General features: G+C 46.1%; 3 protein-coding genes across 3 annotated transcripts; all 3 read right to left on the bottom strand.

Annotated features, from left to right (window-relative positions):
• Positions 1-6785: 6785 nt before the first annotated feature.
• Positions 6786-11839, bottom strand: LOC115399226 (high-affinity choline transporter 1-like). The gene is made up of 8 exons (XM_030106506.1): positions 11656-11839; positions 10407-10523; positions 9404-9559; positions 9045-9193; positions 8558-8701; positions 8233-8386; positions 7420-7637; positions 6786-7310 (listed from the first exon to the last, which is right to left on the bottom strand). The coding sequence occupies exons 1-8, from the start codon at positions 11837-11839 to the stop codon at positions 6786-6788; spliced, it is 1647 nt and encodes a 548-aa protein (XP_029962366.1).
• Positions 11840-12864: 1025 nt separating this feature from the next.
• Positions 12865-17010, bottom strand: LOC115399224 (high affinity choline transporter 1-like). Its single transcript, XM_030106505.1, has 7 exons — positions 17001-17010; positions 15828-16100; positions 15601-15749; positions 15330-15473; positions 15093-15246; positions 14776-14993; positions 12865-13356 (listed from the first exon to the last, which is right to left on the bottom strand). Exons 1-7 carry the CDS (start codon positions 17008-17010, stop codon positions 12865-12867), a joined length of 1440 nt encoding a protein of 479 aa, XP_029962365.1.
• A 1692-nt stretch (positions 17011-18702) lies between these two features.
• On the bottom strand, positions 18703-24209 carry LOC115399223 (high-affinity choline transporter 1-like). The gene is made up of 8 exons (XM_030106504.1): positions 24026-24209; positions 22777-22893; positions 21320-21475; positions 20962-21110; positions 20475-20618; positions 20150-20303; positions 19337-19554; positions 18703-19227 (listed from the first exon to the last, which is right to left on the bottom strand). Exons 1-8 carry the CDS (start codon positions 24207-24209, stop codon positions 18703-18705), a joined length of 1647 nt encoding a protein of 548 aa, XP_029962364.1.
• Between the last annotated feature and the right edge of the window lie 1619 nt (positions 24210-25828).

The following is a 25828-nucleotide window of genomic DNA, read 5'->3' as shown; positions in this document are numbered from 1 at the left end:
TTTGAGTTCTTTTTGAAACTGCTGCTCAGTGCTTGCACTTTTTTTATTTCATGTTTGTGTATGTTGAGTCTGTGGGAAAAAAACAGCTGATGTTACTGAAGTGAAGCATTTTGGAGTTAATTAAATTGCAGCTAATTGAGCATTAAAGGGAATATTTCCCTCTCTATTATCACCACTTGAGGTCATCTTGGTATGTTTGGTCATTTTGGATCATCAATTAACTGCTTTTATTTTGTGTTGGCATTCTGTGATATTCTATTCTACTATCTGTGGTTCAAACTACACGACAATTTAATCCAGTAAATTTGTGAAGTTGAAAATTTTCCTTGATTTGGGTTGCAGCTTGACATGAATGGTGATGATGGGTCCTGGAGCCAGACCAGTTGAGAAACACTGATTTAAACAATACTTTTTCATTTTACTCAGTTTTGCTCAGGACCGCCAAAACTTTGGGAAACTTCAAGAAAAAATCACATAGGATACCAGCTGATGCCCTCTGAGAGAGTGCAGGACAACCTGGGATTTTTTTTTTTTTTTTTTCGTCCTGGCTGATCCTGCAGAATCCCATTTGTGGTTCTCTTCATGTGGACCAGTCTGATCAACACCATCCAGCATCTAGAGTCCCATCTGTACACTGTCTCCCAGTGTTTCTGCTGTCATGTGTTAAAAAAAAAAAAAAAAAACCTTCAACAGGATTTGATTGGATTTATACAGAGATTTTTTGGCGCCATCTAGTGGTGATTTCAAGCATTGCTATTAGAACACTATTCACATCGACAGCTGACAGGCACATTTTTGGTGAACAGAGAAACTGGAGGTAGATGAGTTATCATGGGCGTTGCACAAATTATAGAATAGCATCCGATTACACGCCTACCAGCCATAAGTTTACAATTCACTGCAAAGTGAAACTAGTTCTCGAGGAAACATACTGGGAATAAATGAAAATCAAAGGCTTAAGTTGAGTTTTGGCAAGCAGTAGTGAAAGTGACAGCTGTGATATTATTCAACGTTCTCTCGACGATGAGACTGACACTGAAAGAAAGCACTGCTGGTAAACTGACTTCTCTCTTATCCACGTTTTTCAGTGCTTCATCAGTTTCATTGAGCTTTATACTATTAGTCACTTTCTGTCTCCTGGACGGAGTGCAAACAATTATGAGTGTATCACTTCATTCTCAACAGGATTGAGTTTCCAGAAAACAGTAGCCTCTTCCTCCACCCAACACTCTAAGAAATAAAGTAACAGCTCAGCTTAATTAATAATAATAATAATAATACATTTTATTTCAAAGCGCCTTTCAAGGAACTCAAGGACACTTTACAGAGTTAAAACAACAATCAGAGGAACAATAATAATAATAGATAAATAAAATCATAAGTAACAACACAGCAAATAATGTCGGTAAGGAACTGAGAATAGTAGGAGAAAACTAAGTGGAGTATGCAGATCTGAACAGATGGGTTTTAAGTCTGGACTTGAAGAGGGGCAGAGAGTTCAGATTACGGAGGTCCGGGGGGAGAGAGTTCCAGAGCTGGGGAGCAGAGCGGCTGAAGGCCCTGCTCCCCATGGTGCTGAGGCGGGCAGGGGGCACAGTGAGGTGGATGGAGGAGGAGGATCTGAGGGAGCGAGCTGAAGTTGAGATGTGGAGGAGGTCACACAGATATGGGGGTGCGAGGTTATTGATGACCTTAAAAGTGAACAGTAGAATTTTGAAATGAATCCTATGCTTGACCGGGAGCCAGTGCAGGTGCTGGAGAATGGGGGTGATGTGGTGGTGAGAAGGGGTCTTTGAGATGATTCGAGCAGCTGAGTTCTGGACCAGTTGAAGTTTATGGAGTGATTTCTGTGGGAGGCCGAAAAGGAGAGCATTACAATAATCGATACGGGAGGTTACAAGGCTGTGGACAAGGATGGAGGCAGCGTGAGGAGTGAGGGAGGGACGGAGGTGATTGATATTGCGGAGGTGAAAGTAAGCAGACCGAGTAATGCAATTTATGTGAGACTGGAAGGAGAGAGTGCTGTCCAGGATGACACCCAGACTCTTGACCTGAGGGGAAGGGGAGACCGAGGAGCTGTCGATGGGGAGAGAAAAACTGTCAACTTTAGCAAGTGTGGATTTAGTGCCAACTAGGAGGATTTCAGTTTTATTGCTGTTTAATTGGAGGAAATTTGCAGTGAACCAAGACTTAATGTCAGAAAGGCAGGAGATGAGGGAGGGGGGTGGGAGCGTGGAATTGGGCTTGCAAGAGAGGTAGAGCTGGGTGTCGTCCGCAAAGCAGTGGAACTGAATGTTAAATTTGCGAAAAATACTGCCAAGGGGGAGGAGGTAAATGATGAAGAGGAGGGGCCCCAGGACTGAGCCCTGGGGGACACCTGTGGTGACTGGGGAGAGGTCTGATTTAAATGACTGAAGCTGAATGAACTGAGTGCGGCCTTTGAGATATGAGTGAAACCAGCTGAGGGGTGTGTGGGTGATGCCGATGGAAGACAGTCTATGGAGGAGGATTGGGTGTGAGATGGTGTCAAAGGCCGCACTCAGATCGAGGAGGATGAGGATAGAAAGTGAACCAGAATCAGCTGCCATGAGGAGATCATTGGTGATTTTAAGTAGTGCTGTTTCTGTGCTGTGGCGGGAGCGAAATCCAGATTGAAAGGGTTCGTAAAGATTATTGAGGGAAAGATGAGAATGGAGTTGGCTGGCGACTGCTTTTTCCAGAATTTTAGAAATGAAAGGTAAGTGAGAAATGGGGCGGAGGTTATTAAAATTGTTGGGATCTGAACCAAATTTCTTTAGCATGGGGGTAACAGATGCTGTTTTAAATGAAGAAGGAACAATACCAGAGGAGAGTGAGGAATGGATGATGGTGCATATGAGAGGGAGAAGAGAGGGGAGGCAGGATTTGACCAGGGATGTGGGGAGGGGATCAAGCTGGCAGGTGGAGGGCTTTGATTTTAGGATTATATCAGCAATTTCGGGGGGACTGGGGAGATGAAAACTGGAAAAATAGTGAGAGTGGAGAAGAGGGGGTGATGGGGAGGGCGATGGTCCGATCGAGCAAAGATTCTGATGGATATTGCTGATTTTGCGATTGAAAAACTGCATTATAGAGTTACAGGAGTCAGTGGAATACAGATGGGGTGGGAGGGAGTTAGATGGTTGGGTAATTTTGTTAAGCAGAGAGAAGAGTGTTTTTGAATTTCCATCGTTGGTGATGATGAGGCTGGAGTAATAGCTGGTTTTGGCTTGAGTTATGGAGTCCTTGTAGAGAAGAAGATGGTTATTGTACATGTCCTTGTGGATAGTAAGACCAGATTTTTTATGAAGACGCTCAAGTTGACGACCCCTGGCTTTCATCTCTCGGAGCTCAGGGGTGAACCAGGGGGCAGAGGAGGAGAAAGAGACCTGACGGGTTTTGACTGGGGCGAGAGAGTTAAGTATGTCCTGAAGGCTGTTATTGTAGAGGATGACTAGTTCTTCAGGGTTGGAGAGGGAGTCCGGGATAGAGACAGAACGAAGGCTGGTGGAAAGAGTGTCGCAGTTGACATTCTTTATATTCCGAAAAGAGATGAGACGGGGGGGCTTGATGATGGAGAGGGAGAGTGTGGCACTGAAGGTGAGGAGGAGGTGGTCAGTAACAGGAAGTTCATCGGCAGTGAAGTTGGAGGGAGCGAGGCCAGAACAGCAGATTAAGTCCAGAAAATGTCCTTTTTTGTGGGTTGGGAAATTGGTGAATTGAGCAAAATCAAAGCTCTCCAGACATGACAAAAAATCTTTGGTGAGGGGGAGATTAGTATTGTCTATATGTATATTGAAGTCACCTAGCAAGATGACGTTAGGGGACAAGGTAGACAGGTGGGTGAGGAGGGTGGAGAGTTCATCTAAAAAGTTACAGTTTGGCTTGGGGGGACGGTAAACGGTGGCAATTAAGGTGGGAGCGGGACCAGGCAACTTAAAAGCCAGACATTCAAATGAGGTAAGTGGGGGCACGGACACGGGGAGAACTTTCCACTTCTCGCGGTGAAGTATCGCGATACCACCCCCGCGTCCGTTGCCACGGGGACGGCAGACATAAACAAAGCCAGGCGGAGTAGATTCGTTAAGTTGAGTGTAAACATTAGGCTGTTGCCAAGTTTCAGTTAAGCAGAGAAAGTCCAGCTTACGGTCGGTGAGGATGTCCTGGATGAGATGTCCCTTGCTCGTGAGTGAGCGGATGTTTAGCAGACCGATGTTGACTGGAGTGTCGTGCCTGACAGCTGAGTTAGCCGACCGAGCTAAGCCGGCTAACGCGCTGTGATCGACAGTCCGCCTGGTGGTTTTGAGACGACGGCGAGAAGTGGACCAGAAGGATTTTATGGCTGTAGAGTCGTCGTGATGGAAGTGCCTGCGAGACCCACGGTGGATATATTTACGGCGTGGGGGAAGAGCGATGTCCTGGAATTGGTGCAGCACAGGAGGCGGGGGCTGAGGCAGGTGAGAGCGGATCCAGTGGAGCTCTGCTGCGGTGTATTGAAATAATCCTGTCACAGGATGATGGCAGGACAGCAGGAACAGCCACACACATGTGAGCCAAAGACAAAAATTGCTTGCCCACATGATGACGGGACGGTGCCGGGAGTGGAACGGCAACAGGTGGGCAAATGTTTGCCGAGGCGGAAAGCACCAAAAGCACCAAAAAAATACGTGATTAGGAGAGACACTTCAAAGTGAGTTTGATGACACTCAAAAAGAAGTGAAGTCAATTGTCCATAGGCCAGGAGAAATGACCAGTCCGTGTAATCAGTCCATTAATATAAAAACACACACATTAAAAGTGCCGGAGAGCAGCGGCAGCAAGACGCGCCAGCGTCCACTCACCCGGAAGTGACCTGTTACCTTAATTCAATTAAGGTAACAGTTTGCATCAACCTTTTTAAGAAATTCCAACTAAAACCTTTCAATAAATCCCACAGGACTTTCAATGGTCGAAACTCAGTTATTTAAGGTCAACCAACATAATTTACTTCAACCTACAAACAGTTAATTAGGGTGAAGTAACATAATTTTAATAAACTGGTCAATGTCAAAATTAAGGTGAAACAACTTAATTTCAGTGAAATGGTTTATGTAAAATTTAGGTGAAGCAATGTATGAAAGAGGTGAGGTCACCTCACCTTAAAACATGGTTTGAAAATCTTATATAAACTCATTCATTGAATCATTTTCTTCCGCTTCTCCCTTTCGGGGTCACAGGTGGCTGGAGCCAATCCCAGCTGCTGTGGGCGAAGGCAGGGTCACCCTGGACAGTTCACTAGTCTGCCACAGGGCTGACATATATATACGGACATACAACCATTCACACACACATTCGTACCTAGGGACAATTTAGGGTGACCAATTAGTCTGACATGCATGTTTTTGGACCGTGGGAGGAAGCTGGAGTACCCGGAGAGAACCCACGCACACAAGGGGAGAACATGCAAACTCCACACAGAAAGGCCCCGAGCCCCGGCCAGTATTTGAACCCAGGACCTTGTTGCTGTGAGGCATGAATACTAACCACTGCACCACCGTGTGGTCATCTTACTTACACTCAGCCCTAAAATATTTAGGAACACTTTTGTTTGTTTTGTCTTACTTATTTAAAGTTTATTTTTTACATTTATGTTTTTCAGTTATTTGTCACCTGCCAGTTGCTCTCTGAGATTTGGGCAAACTGATGGGAAAACTCAATATACAGCAAAATTTCAGTCCCTAATTCAGCTCAGACAATGAATGAGGTGCAGTTGATTTCAGGTCTGGCCTTTGAATTGCCCTTGGGGACAAATGAAGTTTTTTCAGTTTGAATTTGACAGGTTTTGTTGAAAACATACATACATATTTAAGTTGACACAGTTTCCGATTTCAAGCTGGACCAACTTCTTAAAATAGTCACCTTCTTGTTACAATAAGTCCATGTATCAAATTTAGAATGTTATGTTGACAAAGCTCTTGATTTTATGCTCAACGAGCTAACCCAATATTTTCAGCCGGACTAACCTCTTAAAACAAATTACCACCTTGTTATAATAAGTCCATGTAACAACTTTATTCTTTTATGCCGAAAAAGCTCATGATTTTAAGCTCAACTAACTAACCCCATTAATCATTTTTTAGAGTGAAACACTGAACTGGATGGAGTAGTATTGATGATGGATCAGGTGTTTATGGTCCTGTAAATCCAAAAGCTCTCAATGGACACGTCTGTGTAGTCTGCCTGATCACCTGGTATTTACCACATACCCATCAAAAAAATACAGGAGAACATCTACAGATTATTATCAACATATTCTGAAGACAAACCTTACTACAAAATAACATGAGAGCAGGATGGTTGGATTGAGTTTATTGGAGGCACATGTTGAAAATGAAACCAGAAACATGTCTGGCAAAAAATGGAACAGGTACAAAGTGCTGCCAAAGATACACATTTATTATTTTCTAAAAGCTGCGCACTGTGCAACATTCCATCTTCAGACCGTGTGACCCTTCCTGTCAGCAAACGCCACATTCGGCCACGGTCGGTTCTCCATTGACTATTTAACGTTTTGCCAACGTCAAAACTTCAGGATCAGAGTATGAGGAATCACTCATCGTGTTTACGCTGAGCCTCTAATGATCGCGATTGCCTGCATGCTAGTGGAGCTAAACCAAGACCACAGACTGTCTCAGTGCGGTGTGTTTGCTTCCCGTCTGTAAAATGTGGCTACAGAATATTGTTCAGTCGTCTCACCTTTTTTTTTTGCTTCAAGTTACACAGAAATGCTAACTGTAGCTCATCATTGGCTCCGTCGGGCTGTCTTTGTTGTCTGCGGCGCCACCCGCTGGTGTCAGTGGTTGTGGCGGCTGCTGGACTTTCACCCTGAACACGTCCCACCTCTCAGGAAGCAGGTTCTTACTGAATAGCACAGACGTCAGATAGGAGACGAGCAAGATGGAGACAAGACCACACACCATGGAGATGGTCTTAACCGGAGCGTACTGGACGTAGACGCCGTCCTCCAGAGTGCATCCTGGGAAATGGAGAGTGACAGGCAGTCCCAGTGTTGCATCTCCACTGAGCACTCTCAACACCAGTCCCACCACAAAGCCCGAAATGGCCCCGTAAGCGTTGGAGACTTTGAAGAAGAGGACGCAGACGAGTTGAGGGAAGATGACGATGTAGGCCAGCTCGCCACTGATGAGCCAGTACAGTATGGTGCTCATTTTCAGGCTGGTGAACGACGTGCCGGCCAAGCCCACCACAACTACAACAGCCCGGATCACCCACAGCATCTCCCTGTCAGACGCCTGGAGAGAGAAGGCAAAGAGCAGCAGCCAGGCAGGAAGTGCTCAGTTTAACTTCTTCTGCATCAACAGAATAAACCCAAACAGCTCAGGTGTACAGTATTTTCCCCACCTTGGGTCTTAGGACGCTCTTGTAGATGTTTTGGCTGAAAACCGAAGCAGCAGAAAGCAAAGCAGAGTCGGCTGAAGACATGACGGCTGCAGCCACACATCCGATGCCGATGATGGAGACGAAGGTCGGGGTGAGGTGCTGCAGGGCGATGGGCAGGACCAGAGCTGCTTCACCACGTTCGTATGGAGACGGAGAACCGTAGGAGGTCATGTTCCAGTCTGACGGACGGACGAACACAAGTAAAGTCAACGTTATGTTATTAGAATTTCATTTTCACCACATTTCACACCATTTCACACCAAAGGTGCTGCCGTGGCCAGCAGCACCTTTGGTCTTCCAAAGTTTCTGCTTGTTTTAACTTGGATTGAAGATTTCGTCTTTGGACTTAGTTTTCCTTGTCAGCCTGAGTGTTATACCTTCTTGTAGTCTTAAGGAGAAAGGTCAAGGTCTGACGGTCCACGGTTTGCCCAGTCGCTTCCCTGCTTTTCAGAATTTTGTCTGGGATTTCCTTCCTCTTCTGTTTCGGTTCACTCACTAAAAACTGTCACAGCAACGTTTCCCTCTCTCCATTTGGTAACAGGTCTCTCTAGCGACAAGACAATTATGCATAGTTTGTTATTCTGCTTATTGCTTGGTACGTATGTTTTGTAGAAATGGCTTCCCTAACACGGCTGTCACTGATGTAATGGAGCAGGAAGTTTCTGCCATGTCCGAGGCAGCTGAGTGAAATCTCTGCACAGGAAAAGTTTTCCTATAGAAGCATAACTTATCACATTTCACACTTTACGCCAGTGTGTTCAGACTTGTTGCTACCTGTAGACGACACAGCGGCTCCGAGCAGAATGAGAGGTATCCCGAATGAAAGAAACAGCAAAGCTGCAATAACACATGTGAGCTTGGCGGAGCTGGAGGATGAAGCTGACAGGGTCCTCTGGTGGATGCACTGATATCCGACCGAGCCCAACGCCTGCAGAACGACACTTTATGAGAATGAGCTGCTGAAATGACTGCTTGCATTGAGCTTTGCGGTGTTCTGTTCTAAGAAGAAACTATTTCTAATGCTGTGTGTGGTTTTATTCTCAGGTAGGATGTCGAGCTATCAGTGAGATACAGAAAGTCACATTTAGATCGATCCTACCCAGAAGAAGAAGTCATCAATTAAGATCCAGATTCTGCTCAGTTCTGGTTTTCCAATCCAGGGAGCATGCAGGCTGTTGTTCAGCAGAGTGTGGCTGATGTTGAGGCAGTGAGGGTTCGTCATGACGAAGGGAACGCAGACAATCTACATTAACAGAGAAAATCATGAATACAATAAGAATCCAAAGGAAAGCTGTGTTTAAGATCTGGCCTGCTTTGAATGATAGAGGATGGAGATGAAGAGTGCATCAGATGTGTCATGTGAAGACTTTCATTCACAGACACCATTTCTCTGACATCTATCAACTCCCGAAAGATTTTTGTATGCATCCCCTAGATGAGTAGGAGGAATTAAAAGTGGAAGCAAAGCAAGAAATATGCTAGTGAACAGACGTTTGGTCTTCACTTTGCATACCGCCTGCATGGGAACCATCATGTGAACCAATCACGAGACCAGACAGACCGATGAAAAACAAAGGAAAACTCACCAAACCAATGAAAACCAGGACAAGTTGTATCACGTCAGTGTAGGCCACTGAGTAGAGACCTCCCATCAGTGTGTAGGTGATGGCCACAGCAGCAGAGATCCAGATGCAGACAGTGAATGGCAAATTTAGAACAACACTCATGATTCCTCCTGTCAGGAAGTTTGAATAGAATCAAAATCATATTTTTATATTTACAAACTTTGCAAATATAAAAATATGATTTTGATTCTCTTGTCAAAGCCTTTGACACCAACTGAAAAATAAACAGCTACTGATTTAGTGAGATTTGATTAAAAAACAGGGCTATGTGTGTTTCATCATGCATGTAGAAATAGATGGAAATAAAGTAGAAACTGTACCAAGACCGATGAGCGTGGACGGTATCCAGGCCACATCGATCAGAAGTGAAGCCAAACTCAAGATCACGGTGGGTGTTTTTCCATATGTCATGTGAAAGGGATCCAGCATGGTGATGCACATTCTGTCTCTCATCGGCTGAGCAAAGACTAGACCAGCTTCGAGTCAAACAGAGCAGACAAAAAATGAAAACACATTAAAACATTGCAAAATAATTCAAATATCTTATGTAGATTTCTATAAAAAGAAAATTAAAGGTGACAGAGAAGACCAAACTGCAAGGTACCAGAAGAACAACCAGACAAGACCACCCCCAGCTAGGAGGCACCAGAGAAAGACCCAGAGAGGACCACCAGCCAGGAGGCACCAGATGAAAAATCAGAGAAGACCACCTCCGGCCAGGAAGCACCAGAAGAGGAACCAGTAAAGACCGCCCCTAGCCAGGACTAGCCCATAGACCCCAACCTAAGTCATTAACCTAAGACCAGGCAGGACCCAGAGCTCCCAAACACCACGAAAACCCAAAAACCTTCCCCAATCTTCCCAGCCGATCAAGCATGCTCCTTCCAGTCTACCTGTCCCAACCCGGTTGAGGTGATCCTTTCATGGGAGTTGATGGGTGGACCCCCCAACTCTATTATCGTGTGAGGTGTGGTGAGGTAAAGTACGGGGGCCTCTGAAGGAATCAGAAAGTGTTCCCCTTCGCTGAAGCTCATTTCCAGATTAGTGCCAGCTGAACCTCCACGAGCATACATGTAACAAGGACACGTTTTATTGTGCTTCAGTTGTTCACATTTTATATTTTCAGGTAAATGCATCAATCAGGTGTACAAACCAGAAGATACTTATGCCTTATAAAAGCCGACAGCTGCCGAAACCGTCAGGTAAATAATAAAATACCTCCCTGGTCTTTGGAAAAGAACCTTTGTTTTGGATTATAACTTGGAAGACCAATGAACCTTTTTGGACTATGGACACTTTCCCATTAAGAAGTTGAACTCTTACCTGTAAAGAACGAAGTGCCGTATGCTACAAACATGATGAGTGTCCAGGTCAGTCCCATGGAGGGCCTGTACATTATCTCCACTGTGCCAACGATCATGCCACCTCCCACCCACGTCGCTGTGAGACACATGATCGCAGAGTAAATGATTTGATGAGCAACCAGTAGCTTTTCTGGTGTGGGGCGAAAGTTGGTTAATAATTCACCATCGCTAAAAACTTCAGAACAGGACGCATGAATGTTTAGCACGATGTGAACACAACTTAATGTGTAATCAAGCCTGAACTTGATTTTCTGCCACTTTGGGGTTATGTTAGTTTCTGCAGCTTCTTCATTTTTACACACTCCCTATATGTCGATGACACCAAGCAATTACTTATCAGTTCACGCCTCCAGTGCACTGTCGAAATGCGCCTGACACAAAGCTCTTCCACTTGCTCACAGACATGGAAGGACTTTGGCTGGAAGAATCTTCAGCACCTCAGATTAAGAGCAGACAACTAAAAACTCAACAACCCTGCTGCAGGCTGTGTGGCAACTGAGAGGGCAACTACACACACGTTTTCTAAAGCTGCTGCAAATCCAAACCTTGTGGAGTATTGTAAATTCAACTACTGATAACATATTGGCTTTTGAAATACCAAATAATGATGTTGTTAGGAAGCAGGGAAAAACTGACAAGAAAGCAGAAAGGTATCTGGTTAAAACTTGACTTATTGCCAGTAAAAAGGCGATAATGAGGAACCGGTATGCAGTGGACACACCAAGCAGTGAAACGGTTCGAGACCCTGCAGGATATTGATTCCATGGGGAGGATGACTAACCAATTCAGACTCAAGGGTTATGTATTTGAGAAGAACTGGTGGGAAAGTGACAGTAACAAGTGAGTGGATTCAGTTTATCACTCTTTGTGACTGTTAGCAAGAACCATCATAAAACAATGTTCTTCCATCCCAGTCTTCCCAAACCAATGTTGTTTGTGCGATATGTCATTAAGAAACTGATTATGAACATTTGTTAACCCTTAAAGTCTTTAAAACAGTGGCCAATACCAAGAATTGTAGGATTTCTTCTTTGTATCACTCAGTTTGACCTCCGAGCTGCACTGTGAAATCTCACAAATAATCTACGAGTTCCTGTCAAACATCACTCAGGATCTGAACTCGGTCTGAAATTTGAGATTTTTCTTCATATTTTTGTTCAGCGGTTTTCTGACTGATGTTTTGTTGTGAACATGCCCGCAGCCCTCACCTGTCAGGGTGAAGATCCCCACCACCCAGCCGATGCCCCGGTTCCCCAGCAGGGCCATCTCCATCCCAGTGGCCGCGCTCTTCTTCTGCTCCCGTTTGGACTTGAAGGAGGCCCAGATGCCGGTCCCGAGGACCAGCAGGTAGAAGACCACCATCACGATCACGCCGGGGACGTTCACAGCCATGACGGACCGGTTCCTGTCCTCTGATACTGACGCTGTCTGATGTCTGACTGACTGACTGAAGGTTAGACAGCGTGTCATAGAAGGAGGAGACCAGATGTTCCTGCCCCCTGGTGTTAGCGGCTGGTTTCACTCAGGACAGTTTGACCAGTGAACAACATCAGCTGGTGCCATCCATCCATAGATCTGTCCATCCATCCATTAATCTGTCATTCATGTCATTCAGTCATCCATCCATCCATCCGTCATCCATTCATCCATCCATCCATGGAAACTAGAGCTGGTACTATCTCTCTCTCTATCTCTCTCTCTCTCTCTCTCTCTCTCTCTCTCACACACACACACACAAACACACACTCACACACACACTCACACACACACACACACACACACACACACACACACACACACACACACATACATTTATACATATGCACCTACTGAACATTCTACTGTCACCAATTAAGCTGAACATGTTTGTTGGACTCTGGGAAGAATCCAGAGTCTTCACGTCACTCCAGGACTCAAACTGGAGATCTTCCCAGCCTGAGGCAGGAGGCCTGAGGACCACCTCACTGTGTCGGCTGTTACTGTCACTCTACTAATTATAATTACAAAAACTAAATACACAATAACCACTGAATTAAACTGTTTTACTTTTGTTGGAATTTTGAAACCATTACCGTGACTGAAATGATTGATAACTATTACTATAATACTTGTAAAATAAGTAAATCAGATACAGTTCAGTATACATCCTCAACCTGAAAGATATAAAGTGTCCAAGCAACTAGATGTTCACATTAGGTCATTTTTATTCATAATAATGCTTTACAAACAACCAAGTGGATACTTTGTTTAAAACAAGGAAGAGAGCCCAGCTGAATCCACACACTGTGTGCAGAAACATGTTTTAGCAGAACATGTACATGTTGCAGAAGGAAGAACTTCATCAAACATTCACCTAGTTCCCCCTCCAGTGATGGCTAACATGGTTTTCTCACCATAGCTTTGATTGGTTTCTCTTTCTACTTGAGTTCTGTGGCGCCATCTACTGGTGTCAGTGGTTGTGGCGTCTGCTGGACTTTCACCTTCAACACGTCCCACTTCTCAGAGAGCACGTTCTTATTGAAGAGCACAGACGCCACGTAGGAAAACAGCACCGTGAAGACAATGGAGGTCAGCATGCAGATGGTTTTAACCGGAGAGTACTGGACATGCACGCCGTCCTCCAGAGTGCATCCTGGGAAATGGAGGACGGCTGGGAGCCCCAGTGCCGGGTCCCCGCTGAGCAGTCTCAGTAAGATTCCCACAAGGCAGCAGACGGCCGCCCCGTAGCCGTTGGAGACCTTGAAGAAGAGGACGCAGACCAGCTGGGGGAAGGTGATGGCGTACGCCACTTCAGCACCCAGGAACCAGAAGAGTATGATGCTGTTCTTCATGATGGTGAGAGTGGTACCGAGCAGGCCCACCAGCACCACCATGGCTCGGAGCACCCACAGAGTCTCCCTGTCTGATGCCTGAAGAGAAAAGCAGAGACGGGGAAGAAATTATGAAGCAAGAAATGACGAGAGCCTTCGTTTCATTTCAGTGTTTCCTTGTTACATCAGTTCTTTCTGTTTTCATTTTCAAGCTCTCAATTCAATTCTTTCTGATGAGATACCTGAAATGAGGAAACAGCTCTACTAACAGTCTGTTTGAAACTCACTCTGCCAGAGGAGAGCAGATCAGCATCTGGATGATCACCTGATCAGAGGTGAAGAGATGGATCAAAGCCAAGTCAAATTTACGATGCTGCTGCTGAAGCTTGCCTGAACTGATGAACAATCTCACAATCCCTCTTCCCTTAGCTCATGAGTAACACCTCCTCCACCTGAACTGGGGTCTCCCACCACACCTGAAAAAGGTTTTCAGGTCTATGGAATCAGACCTCTGATGCTCAAAACCTTCAGACACGTGAGCTTCTTGTAATGGAGCCAAAAATATATCACTGGCTTTATCATGCAGAGATGTAACTTCCTTCAGGCCAGTTCGTCTGATTCTGCATTTGTTGGTTCTTTGGTTCCAGTCATCTCTGATTCCTCTGTTGGTAGTTCTCATGTCAGCTTTGTGTTTTCTTGCACTCCAGGTTTGGATTTTTGAATTTTGGTTTTATGAAGAATTATTTTTAAATCAATGCCAGTGATTTTACCACCTCGCCTTTCACCAGTGCTTTCAATAAACTCCAACCACGTCAGTGATTTTCTGTTTTTTTGAGTTCTTCTTTCATCAATCCCTGACAACATGACCTGCAATGGTAACCCTCGAAGTCTGTGTTCCCTCTCAAGTACCTCAGGTTTTCCTTTCTCAGGCTGAGAGGTGTCATTCCTGGATAACTGACACATTTCATAGAGACCACTAAACTAATTTGCAGCTCAGAGCTACTAATTTTATGCAGTTCTGAAGACCAGTGACAGCCTGACAGCATCCAGGGCCTAAAGAATTTGTGAACGTATCTCAACAAATCCTGGATCTTTTCTTTCACCTTGGGCACCTCCACCAGGGTTTCAGTTGAGGAAACTAAGAGATTCTAGTTTTCTGATTATAAAAATGTTGCCCCTTCGAAATGAACACCAAGTCCGTAGTCAGAAGTTCCAAATAAACATATATACTGTTATACTCAGTGAACCAATAATATCAGATAAAGTGCAATAATACAAATGAAAAACCAGTGGGCAACAAAAACACAAGTTCAGGAGAATCTCAACATGGAAGACCACTCAGACCCCTCCTGCACTGGTGAACAGGGTGTCCAAACCGCTTTGAGTTCCATTGCATTGATGTCCACCAGCAAGTTCTTGGATTGACAATGTGACAATCATGATCTTTTTCCACAGCTGGATCCAATCTGACTGATTTCTCTGTCTTCCAACATCAGTTACACCCCGAATGTTTCCCACCTTTGGTCTCAGGACGCTCGTGTAGATGTTGGTGGTGAAAACCGAAGCAGCAGAAAGCAAAGCAGAGTCGGCTGAAGACATGGAGGCTGCAGCCACATATCCAATGCTGAGGATGGAGACGAAGGTCGGGGTGAGGTGCTGCAGGGCGATGGGCAGGACCAGAGCTGCTTCACCACGTTCGTATGGAGACGGAGAACCGTAGGAGGTCATGTTCCAGTCTGACGGACGGACACAGAGGAAGGAAAACACTCCTGTGATCTGAGCTCTGAGTGTAGGTTCTTAAGCAGAGTCATCTCTTTTAGCTCAGAGACTCTTACCGATGGAGGACACAGCAGCTCCAAGCAGTATCGGAGGTACCGACATCACAAAGAAGGAGAAAGCAGCAACAAAGCATGTGAGCTTGGCTGAGGCTGAGGAGGAAGCTGACAGTGTTCTCTGGTGGAAGCACTGATATCCCAGACTGCCCAGTGTCTGCAGAGTAACAACAGTAAGTCAGTTGTGGCTGATTGAACGTGTCTGTTACAAGATCTGACAAATATTCTGAGTAATTCTACCAAGAACAAGAACTCATCGATCATCGTCCAGATCCTGCTCAGATCTGGTTTCCCAATCCAGGGAGTGTGTACGGTGTTGTTCATCAGACTCTGGCTGACGTTCAGGCAGTGAGGACTCAGCATGACGAAGGGAACACAGATCACCTGCAGAAATAAAGAAAGACTCCGTATTTAATCCTTGTCAAGCAGCAGCACACGTTCCCTTCACTCGCAGTTTTGGAACAGCGTTTTTTCACAGTAATGTCTTATTTCTTCAGAGAATGAGACTCACGAGGCCAGCTAGCACAAGGACGAGCTGAATGATGTCTGTGTAGGCCACCGAGTAGAGGCCTCCCATCAGGGTGTAGGTGATGGCCACAGCAGCAGAGATCCAGATACAGACACTGAAGGGCAGATCCAGGACCACACTCATGGTTCCTCCTGTCGGACAACCAGAAACCCAGCATGAGCAGTTTCATTTTAGAGCAGTCATTCACTTGGGGAATGGTGTAACCGTACCTAGACCAATGAGTGTTGCGGTCACCCAGATCACATCCAGAAGAACGGAAGCCAGGCTCAGTCCGGCTGCTGGTATTCTCCCGTACTTCTGGTGGAAAGGGTCCAGCATCGTCATGTAATTGCCTTGTCTCATTGGTTCGGCAAACAGCAGACCGCCCAGAATGAAAGACACACTGTAGGAGGCGATGATGATGATGGTCCAGGTCAGTCCCATGGACGGCGTGTACATCATCTCCACGGTGCCGAGAATGAAGCCCCCACCGACCCACGTGGCTTTGAGACGTGAACACAGCGGGAACAGGATGTCAGCGAACACAACAGACAGAAGCAGGTATGACTCGGGTGGAACAGCGGGTCGACCTTCATTCTGAAGTGTCTCTGAGCAAAGCGCTGAACCCTGCACCATGCAGATTATAGAGCATATTCTACAGAGAATCAGACACTAAACTGACCCACACAGCGCTGACAGCTCAGCTAATATTAATGCTAACTCTCCAATAAAACAGACACTGAGCAGAGGGGGGCTCAGGGGAGCCATCTTCACCGTGTGACGTGAACATGGGAAACAGAAACACGGGAGTGGGAGGGGCTGCCTCTCTGAGCAGCCGAAACATGAGGAAAGCTCAAACACGCAGGCACGAAGGAAAAAAAAACGCTTTGGGGTTGTTTTTGGTGAGTACATAACTATATAACAAGGTTAAAACATACAAAAAGTGAATTTTGCATGATACAGCCCCTTTAATTTAATTCTCACTGGCTAGATTTAAAAGGAAATTGTTATGTATTCAGTGAGTGTTTATTCAGCTAAAACTATATATTTTGAGTTCTTAGTTTCCATAGTTTTTGCACTTACTAAAGGTTCTCCTTATGTCTGAATTCTTGCTTGTGTTGCACATTGCTTTGGACAAAAGCGTCTGCTCAATGAAATTGTAGAATTATAGTTTTAATAGGAAATTGTGATATATTCAGTGAGTGTGTACTCAGCGAAAGCTACATATTTGAGTTCTTTTTGAAACTGCTGCTCAGTGCTTGCACTTTTTTTATTTCATGTTTGTGTATGTTGAGTCTGTGGGAAAAAAACAGCTGATGTTACTGAAGTGAAGCATTTTGGAGTTAATTAAATTGCAGCTAATTGAGCATTAATGGGAATATTTCCCTCTCTATTATCACCACTTGAGGTCATCTTGGTATGTTTGGTCATTTTGGATCATCAATTAACTGTTTTTATTTTGTATTGGCATTCTGTGATATTCTATTCTACTATCTGTGGTTCAAACTACACGACAATTTAATCCAATGAATTTGTGAGTTGAAAATTTTCCTTGATTTGGGTCGCGGCTGGACATGAATGGTGATGATGGGTCCTGGAGCCAGACCAGTTGAGAAACACTGATTTAAACAATACTTTTTCATTTTACTCAGTTTTGCTCAGGACCGCCAAAACTTTGGGAAACTTCAAGAAAAAAATCACATAGGATACCAGCTGATACCAGCTGATGCCCTCTGAGAGAGTGCAGGACAACCCGGGATTTTTTTTCTCGTCCTGGCTGATCCTGCAGAATCCCGTTTGTGGTTCTCTTCATGTGGACCAGTCTGATCAACACCATCCAGCACTGAGAGTCCCATCTGTACACAGTCTCCCAGTGTTTCTGCTGTCATGTGTTAAAAAAAAAAAAAAACCTTCAACAGGATTTGATTGGATTTATACAGAGATTTTTTGGCGCCATCTAGTGGTGATTCCAAGCATTGCTATTAGAACACTATTCACATCGACAGCTGACAGGCACATTTTTGGTGAACAGAGAAACTGGAGGTAGATGAGTTATCATGGGCATTGCACAAATTATAGAATAGCATCCGATTACACGCCTACCAGCCATAAGTTTACAATTCACTGCAAACTAAAAGTAGTTCTCGAGGAAACCTACTGGGAATAAATGAAAATTAAAGGCTTAAGTTGAGTTTTGGTAAGCAGTAGTGAAAGTGACAGCTGTGATATTATTCAACGTTCTCTCGACGATGAGACTGACACTGAAAGAAAGCACTGCTGGTAAACTGACTTCTCTCTTATCCACGTTTTTCAGTGCTTCATCAGTTTCATTGAGCTTTATACGATTAGTCACTTTCTGTCTCCTGGACAGAGTGCAAACAATTATGAGTGTATCACTTCATTCTCAACAGGATTGAGTTTCCAGAAAACAGTAGTCTCTTCCTCCACCCAAACACTCCGGGACCCTGAACTGGATGGAGTAGTATTGATGATGGATCAGGTGTTTATGGTCCTGTAAATCCAAAAGCTCTCAATGGACACGTCTGTGTAGTCTGCCTGATCACCTGGTATTTACCACACACCCATCAAAAAAATACAGGAGAACATCTACAGATTATTATCAACATATTCTGAAGACAAACCTTATTACAAAATAACATGAGAGCAGGATGGTTGGATTGAGTTTATTGGAGGCACATGTTGAAAATGAAACCAGAAACATGTCTGGCAAAAAATGGAGCAGGTACAATGTGCTGCCAAAGATACAAATTTATTATTTTCTAAAAGCTGCGCACTGTGCAACATTCCATCTTCAGACCGTGTGACCCTTCCTGTCAGCAAACGCCACATTCGGCCACGGTCGGTTCTCCATTGGCTATTTAACGTTTTGCCAACGTCAAAACTTCAGGATCAGAGTATGAGGAATCACTCATCGTGTTTGCGCTGAGCCTCTAATGATCGCGATTGCCTGCATGCTAGTGGAGCTAAACCAAGACCACAGACTGTCTCAGTGCGGTGTGTTTGCTTCCCGTCTGTAAAATGTGGCTACAGAATATTGTTCAGTCATCTCACCTTTTTTTTTTTGCTTCAAGTTACACAGAAATGCTAACTGTAGCTCATCATTGGCTCCGTCGGGCTGTCCTTGTTGTCTGCGGCGCCACCCGCTGGTGTCAGTGGTTGTGGCGGCTGCTGGACTTTCACTCTGAACACGTCCCACCTCTCAGGAAGCAGGTTTTTACTGAATAGCACAGACGTCAGATAGGAGACGAGCAAGATGGAGACAAGACCACACACCATGGAGATGGTCTTAACCGGAGCGTACTGGACGTAGACGCCGTCCTCCAGAGTGCATCCTGGGAAATGGAGAGTGACAGGCAGTCCCAGTGTTGCATCTCCACTGAGCACTCTCAACACCAGTCCCACCACAAAGCCCGAAATGGCCCCGTAAGCGTTGGAGACTTTGAAGAAGAGGACGCAGACGAGTTGAGGGAAGATGACGATGTAGGCCAGCTCGCCACTGATGAGCCAGTACAGTACGATGCTAATTTTCAGGCTGGTGAACGACGTGCCGGCCAAGCCCACCACAACTACAACAGCCCGGATCACCCACAGCATCTCCCTGTCAGATGCCTGGAGAGAGAAGGCAAAGAGCAGCAGCCAGGCAGGAAGTGCTCAGTTTAACTTCTTCTGCATCAACAGAATAAACCCAAACAGCTCAGGTGTACAGTATTTTCCCCACCATGGGTCTCAGGACGCTCTTGTAGATGTTTTGGCTGAAAACCGAAGCAGCAGAAAGCAAAGCAGAGTCGGCTGAAGACATGACGGCTGCAGCCACACATCCGATGCCGATGATGGAGACGAAGGTCGGGGTGAGGTGCTGCAGGGCGATGGGCAGGACCAGAGCTGCTTCACCACGTTCGTATGGAGACGGAGAACCGTAGGAGGTCATGTTCCAGTCTGACGGACGGACGAACACAAGTAAAGTCAACGTTATGTTATTAGAATTTCATTTTCACCACATTTCACACCATTTCACGCCAAAGGTGCTGCCGTGGCCAGCAGCACCTTTGGTTTTCCAAAGTTTCTGTTTGTTTTAACTTGGATTGAAGATTTCGTCTTTGGACTTAGTTTTCCTTGTCAGCCTGAGTGTTATACCTTCTTGTAGTCTTAAGGAGAAAGGTCAAGGTCTGACGGTCCACGGTTCGCCCAGTCGCTTCCCTGCTTTTCAGAATTTTGTCTGGGATTTCCTTCCTCTTCTGTTTCGGTTCACTCACTAAAAACTGTCACAGCAACGTTTCCCTCTCTCCATTTGGTAACAGATCTCTCTAGCGACAAGACAATTATGCATAGTTTGTTATTCTACTTATTGCTTGGTACGTATGTTTCGTAGAAATGGCTTCCCTAACACGACTGTCACTGATGTAATGGAGCAGGAAGTTTCTGCCATGTCCGAACCAGCTGAGTGAAATCTCTGCACAGGAAAAGTTTTCCTATAGAAGCATAACTTATCACATTTCACATTTTACGCCAGTGTGTTCAGACTTGTTGCTACCTGTCGACGACACAGCGGCTCCGAGCAGAATGAGAGGTATCCCGAATGAAAGAAACAGCAAAGCTGCAATAACACATGTGAGCTTGGCGGAGCTGGAGGATGAAGCTGACAGGGTCCTCTGGTGGATGCACTGATATCCGACCGAGCCCAACGCCTGCAGAACGACACTTTATGAGAATGAGCTGCTGAAATGACTGCTTGCATTGAGCTTTGCGGTGTTCTGTTCTAAGAAGAAACTATTTCTAATGCTGTGTGTTGTTTTATTCTCAGGTAGGATGTCGAGCTATCAGTGAGATACAGAAAGTCACATTTAGATCGATCCTACCCAGAAGAAGAAGTCATCAATTAAGATCCAGATTCTGCTCAGCTCTGGTTTTCCAATCCAGGGAGCATGCAGGCTGTTGTTCAGCAGAGTGTGGCTGATGTTGAGGCAGTGAGGGTTCGTCATGACGAAGGGAACGCAGACAATCTACATTAACAGAGAAAATCATGAATACAATAAGAATCCAAAGGAAAGCTGTGTTTAAGATCTGGCCTGCTTTGAATGATAGAGGATGGAGATGAAGAGTGCATCAGATGTGTCATGTGAAGACTTTCATTCACAGACACCATTTCTCTGACATCTATCAACTCCCGAAAGATTTTTGTATGCATCCCCTAGATGAGTAGGAGGAATTAAAAGTGGAAGCATAGCAAGAAATATGCTTGTGAACAGACGTTTGGTCTTCACTTTGCATACCGCCTGCATGGGAACCATCATGTGAACCAATCACGAGACCAGACAGACCGATGAAAAACAAAGGAAAACTCACCAAACCAATGAAAACCAGGACAAGTTGTATCACGTCAGTGTATGCCACTGAGTAGAGACCTCCCATCAGTGTGTAGGTGATGGCCACAGCAGCAGAGATCCAGATGCAGACAGTGAATGGCAAATTTAGAACAACACTCATGATTCCTCCTGTCAGGAAGTTTGAATAGAATCAAAATCATATTTTATATTTACAAACTTTGCAAATATAAAAATATGATTTTGATTCTCTTGTCAAAGCCTTTGACACCAACTGAAAAATAAACAGCTACTGATTTAGTGAGATTTGATTAAAAAACAGGGCTATGTGTGTTTCATCATGCATGTAGAAATAGATGGAAATAAAGTAGAAACTGTACCAAGACCGATGAGTGTGGATGGTATCCAGGCCACATCGATCAGAAGTGAAGCCAAACTCAAGATCACGGTGGGTGTTTTTCCATATTTCATGTGCAAGGGATCCAGCATGGTGATGCACATTCTGTCTCTCATCGGCTGAGCAAAGACTAGACCAGCTTCGAGTCAAACAGAGCAGACAAAAAATGAAAACACATTAAAACATTGCAAAATAATTCAAATATCTTATGTAGATTTCTAAAAAAAGAAAATTAAAGGTGACAGAGAAGACCAAACTGCAAGGTACCAGAAGAACAACCAGACAAGACCACCCCCAGCTAGGAGGCACCAGAGAAAGACCCAGAGAGGACCACCAGCCAGGAGGCACCAGAAGAGAAATCAGAGGAGACCACCTCCGGCCAGGAGGCACCAGAGAAAGACCCAGAGAGGACCACCAGCCAGGAGGCACCAGAAGAAAAATCAGAGAAATAATGCATTGGTTTTTTATACAGCGCTTTTCAGGACACTCAAAGATGCTTTACATTGCATTATTCATTCTCTCCATACTGGGTGGTGGTAAGCTACTACTGTAGCTACAGCTGCCCTGGGGCAGACTGACAGAAGCAAGGCTGCTCATCTGCACCATCAGCCCCTCTGACCACCAGGTGGGTGAAGTGTCTTGCCCAAGGACACAACAATAGCTTTACGCCTGCAGGGATGGAACCGCCAACCTTCCGATTATAAGACGACCCACTCTACCAACTGAGCTACTGTCGCCCCGCCCCAGAAGACCACCTCCAGCCAGGAGGCACCAGATGAAAAATCAGAGAAGACCACCTCTGGCCAGGAAGTACCAGAAGAGGAACCAGAGAAGAATACCTCCAGCCAGGAGGCACTAGAGGAAGATCCAGTGAAGACCACCCCTAACCAGGAGGCACCAGAGAAAGACCCAGTAAAGACCGCCCCTAGCCAGGACTAGCCCATAGACCCCAACCTCAGTCATTAACCTCAGACCAGGCAGGACCCAGAGCTCCCAAACACCACCCAAACCCAAAAACCTTCCCCAATCTTCCCAGCCGATCAAGCATGCTCCCTCCAGTCTACCTGTCCCAACCCGGTTGAGGTGATTCTTCCATGGGAGTTGATGGGTGGACCCCCCAACTCTATTATCGTGTGAGGTGTGGTGAGGTAAAGTACGGGGGCCTCTGAAGGAATCAGAAAGTGTTCCCCTTCGCTGAAGCTCATTTCCAGATTAGAGCCAGCTGAACCTCCACGAGCATACATGTAACAAGGACACATTTTATTGTGCTTCAGTTGTTCACATTTTATATTTTCAGGTAAATGCATCAATCAGGTGTACAAACCAGAAGATACTTATGCCTTATAAAAGGCACAAGGACACCGATGTAATGCTTATTGAGGGATGATAGTCATTTGAACCAAACATAGACACTTTCCCATTAAGAAGTTGGACTCTTACCTGTAAAGAACGAAGTGCCGTGTGCTACAAACATGATGAGTGTCCAGGTCAGTCCCATGGAGGGCCTGTACATTACCTCCACTGTGCCAACGATCGTGCCACCTCCCACCCACGTCGCTGTGAGACACATGATCGCAGAGTAAATGATTTGATGATCAACCAGTAGCTTTTCTGGTGTGGGGCGAAAGTCGGTTAATAATTCACCATCGCTAAAAACTTCAGAACAGGACGCATGAATGTTTAGCACGATGTGAACACAACTTAATGTGTAATCAAGCCTGAACTTGATTTTCTGCCACCTTGGGGTTATGTTAGTTTCTGCAGCTTCTTCACTTTTACACACTCCCTATATGTCGATGACACCAAACAATTACTTATCAGTTCACGCCTCCAGTGCACTGTCGAAATGCGCCTGACACAAAGCTCTTCCACTCGCTCACAGACATGGAAGGACTTTGGCTGGAAGAATCTTCAGCACCTCAGATTAAGAGTAGACAACTAAAAACTCAACAACCCTGCTGCAGGCTGTGTGCCAACCGAGAGGGCAACTACACACACGTTTTCTAAAGCTGCTGCAAATCCAAACCTTGTGGAGTATTGTAAATTCAACTACTGATAACATATTGGCTTTTGAAATACCAAATAATGATGTCATTATGAAGCAGGGAAAAACTGACAAGAAAGCAGAAAGGTATCTGGTTAAAACTTGACTTATTGCCAGTAAAAAGGCGATAATGAGGAACCGGTATGCAGTGGACACACCAAGCAGTGAAACGGTTCGAGACCCTGCAGGATATTGATTCCATGGGGAGGATGACTAATCAATTCAGACTCAAGGGTTATGTATTTGAGAAGAACTGGTGGGAAAGTGACAGTAACAACTGAGTGGATTCAGTTTATCACTCTTTGTGACTGTTAGCAAGAACCATCATAAAAAAATGTTCTTCCATCCCAGTCTTCCCAAACCAATGTTGTTTGTGCGATATGTCATTAAGAAACTGATTATGAACATTTGTTAACCCTTAAAGTCTTTAAAACAGTGGCCAATACCAAGAATTCTAGGATTTCTTCTTTGTATCACTCAGTTTGACCTCCGAGCTGCACTGTGAAATCTCACAAATAATCTACGAGTTCCTGTCAAACATCACTCAGGATCTGAACTCGGTCTGAAATTTGAGATTTTTCTTCATATTGTTGTTCAGCGGTTTTCTGACTGATGTTTTGTTGTGAACATGCCCGCAGCCCTCACCTGTCAGGGTGAAGATCCCCACCACCCAGCCGATGCCCCGGTTCCCCAGCAGGGCCATCTCCATCCCAGTGGCCGCGCTCTTCTTCTGCTCCCGTTTGGACTTGAAGGAGGCCCAGATGCCGGTCCCGAGGACCAGCAGGTAGAAGACCACCATCACGATCACGCCGGGGACGTTCACAGCCATGACGGACCGGTTCCTGTCCTCTGATACTGACGCTGTCTGATGTCTGACTGACTGACTGAAGGTTAGACAGCGTGTCATAGAAGGAGGAGACCAGATGTTCCTGCCCTCTGGTGTTAGCGGCTGGTTTCACTCAGGACAGTTTGACCAGTGAACAATATCAGCTGATGCCATCCATCCATAGATCTGTCCATCCATCCATTAATCTGTCATTCATGTCATTCAGTCATCCATCCATCCATCCGTCATCCATTCATCCATCCATCCATGGAAACTCGAGCTGGTACCATCTCTCTCTCTCTCTCTCTCTCTCTCTCTCTCTCTCTCGTTGCATGCTGGGAGTGGGCGGCGGCTGGAGTGTGTGAGAGCGTGGTGTGTGTTGTGTGGCGTTTAGCTTGTTTTTTCTGTTTGTTTAAGTTGTTAATGTTCACTTTCACTGTAGTTTATTAATCACAGAGCACATTTATTAGTTTATATCGTTTATTTGGGTTCTTGGTGGGTTTTGCGGTCTGTTTGGGGGTCTGGCTGCAGCCATGACCAACCTCAGACAGCTCACCCGCAAACACGGGGTCCGGGTGGTGGCCCAGTTCCCCTGCAGCGTGGAGGACGTGGCCCTGGCTGTGGGGGAGAAAGTGGGCTACGATAACGTCAAGTCGGTCGCGAGGATGAACAGCGCCGTGGTCATCTTCCTGGACCAGGTGGAGCAGGCCAATGCTGTGGTGGAGTCAGGCATTACCGTTGCGGACAGGTTCGTCCCAGTCCAGCCGCTGTCTCAGCCTGCTGTCCGGGTCGTCCTGTCCAACGTCCCTCCCTTCGTGCCAGATGAGCTTCGGATCCGCGAGCTGTCCAGATTTGGAAAGGTGGTGTCCTCGGTGAAGGACATCCTGTCTGGATGTAAGTCTCAGCTGCTGAAGAACGCCGTGTGCCACAGGAGACACGTATTTATGATACTCAACAACCGGAGCGAGGAGCTGAACCTCAGGTTCCGCGTGAGAGTAAATGATTATGATTACGTTGTCTTCGCGAGTTCAGCTGGCATGAAGTGTTTCGGCTGTGGACAGGAGGGACACACCATCAGGGCCTGTCCAGCTGTGGACAGGAGGGACACACCATCAGGGCCTGTCCAGCTGTGGACAGGAGGGACACACCATCAGGGCCTGTCCAGCTGTGGACAGGAGGGACACACCATCAGGGCCTGTCCAGCTGTGGACAGGAGGGACACACCATCAGGGCCTGTCCAGCTGTGGACAGGAGGGACACACCATCAGGGCCTGCCCGGCCGCGTCTGCTCCATCTGGTTCGGCGGAGTCCGGCTCTGCTGGGTCTGGCTCGGCGGAGGCGGACCTGGCGGGACCGGGTTCCGCGGGACCCAGCCCCGGCGCCGCGGGCCAACGCCTGGGGGGCCCCCCCACCGACGGCGGCTCCGCGCTCCGGGCTCCCGGGGGACGCGGCGGCCCCGGCTCAGCCCGAGCGGCCGACTGCAGCTCCTCGGACCTTCCCGAGGAGGCGATCTGTCGTGGCCCCACAGGAGAGCACCGAGCACGGGGTGAGTAGTGTAAGCACACCGGGTGAAGCTGCGGGTGACGGCAGGGGAGAGGAGAGCGAGTCTGCCGGGTGGAGGG

Source organism: Salarias fasciatus, chromosome 13 (assembly GCF_902148845.1).
Source record: "Salarias fasciatus chromosome 13, fSalaFa1.1, whole genome shotgun sequence".
NCBI lineage: Eukaryota > Metazoa > Chordata > Actinopteri > Blenniiformes > Blenniidae > Salarias > Salarias fasciatus.
Note: the sequence above shows the minus strand (reverse complement) of the source record. Positions and strands in the feature narration are given on the sequence as shown.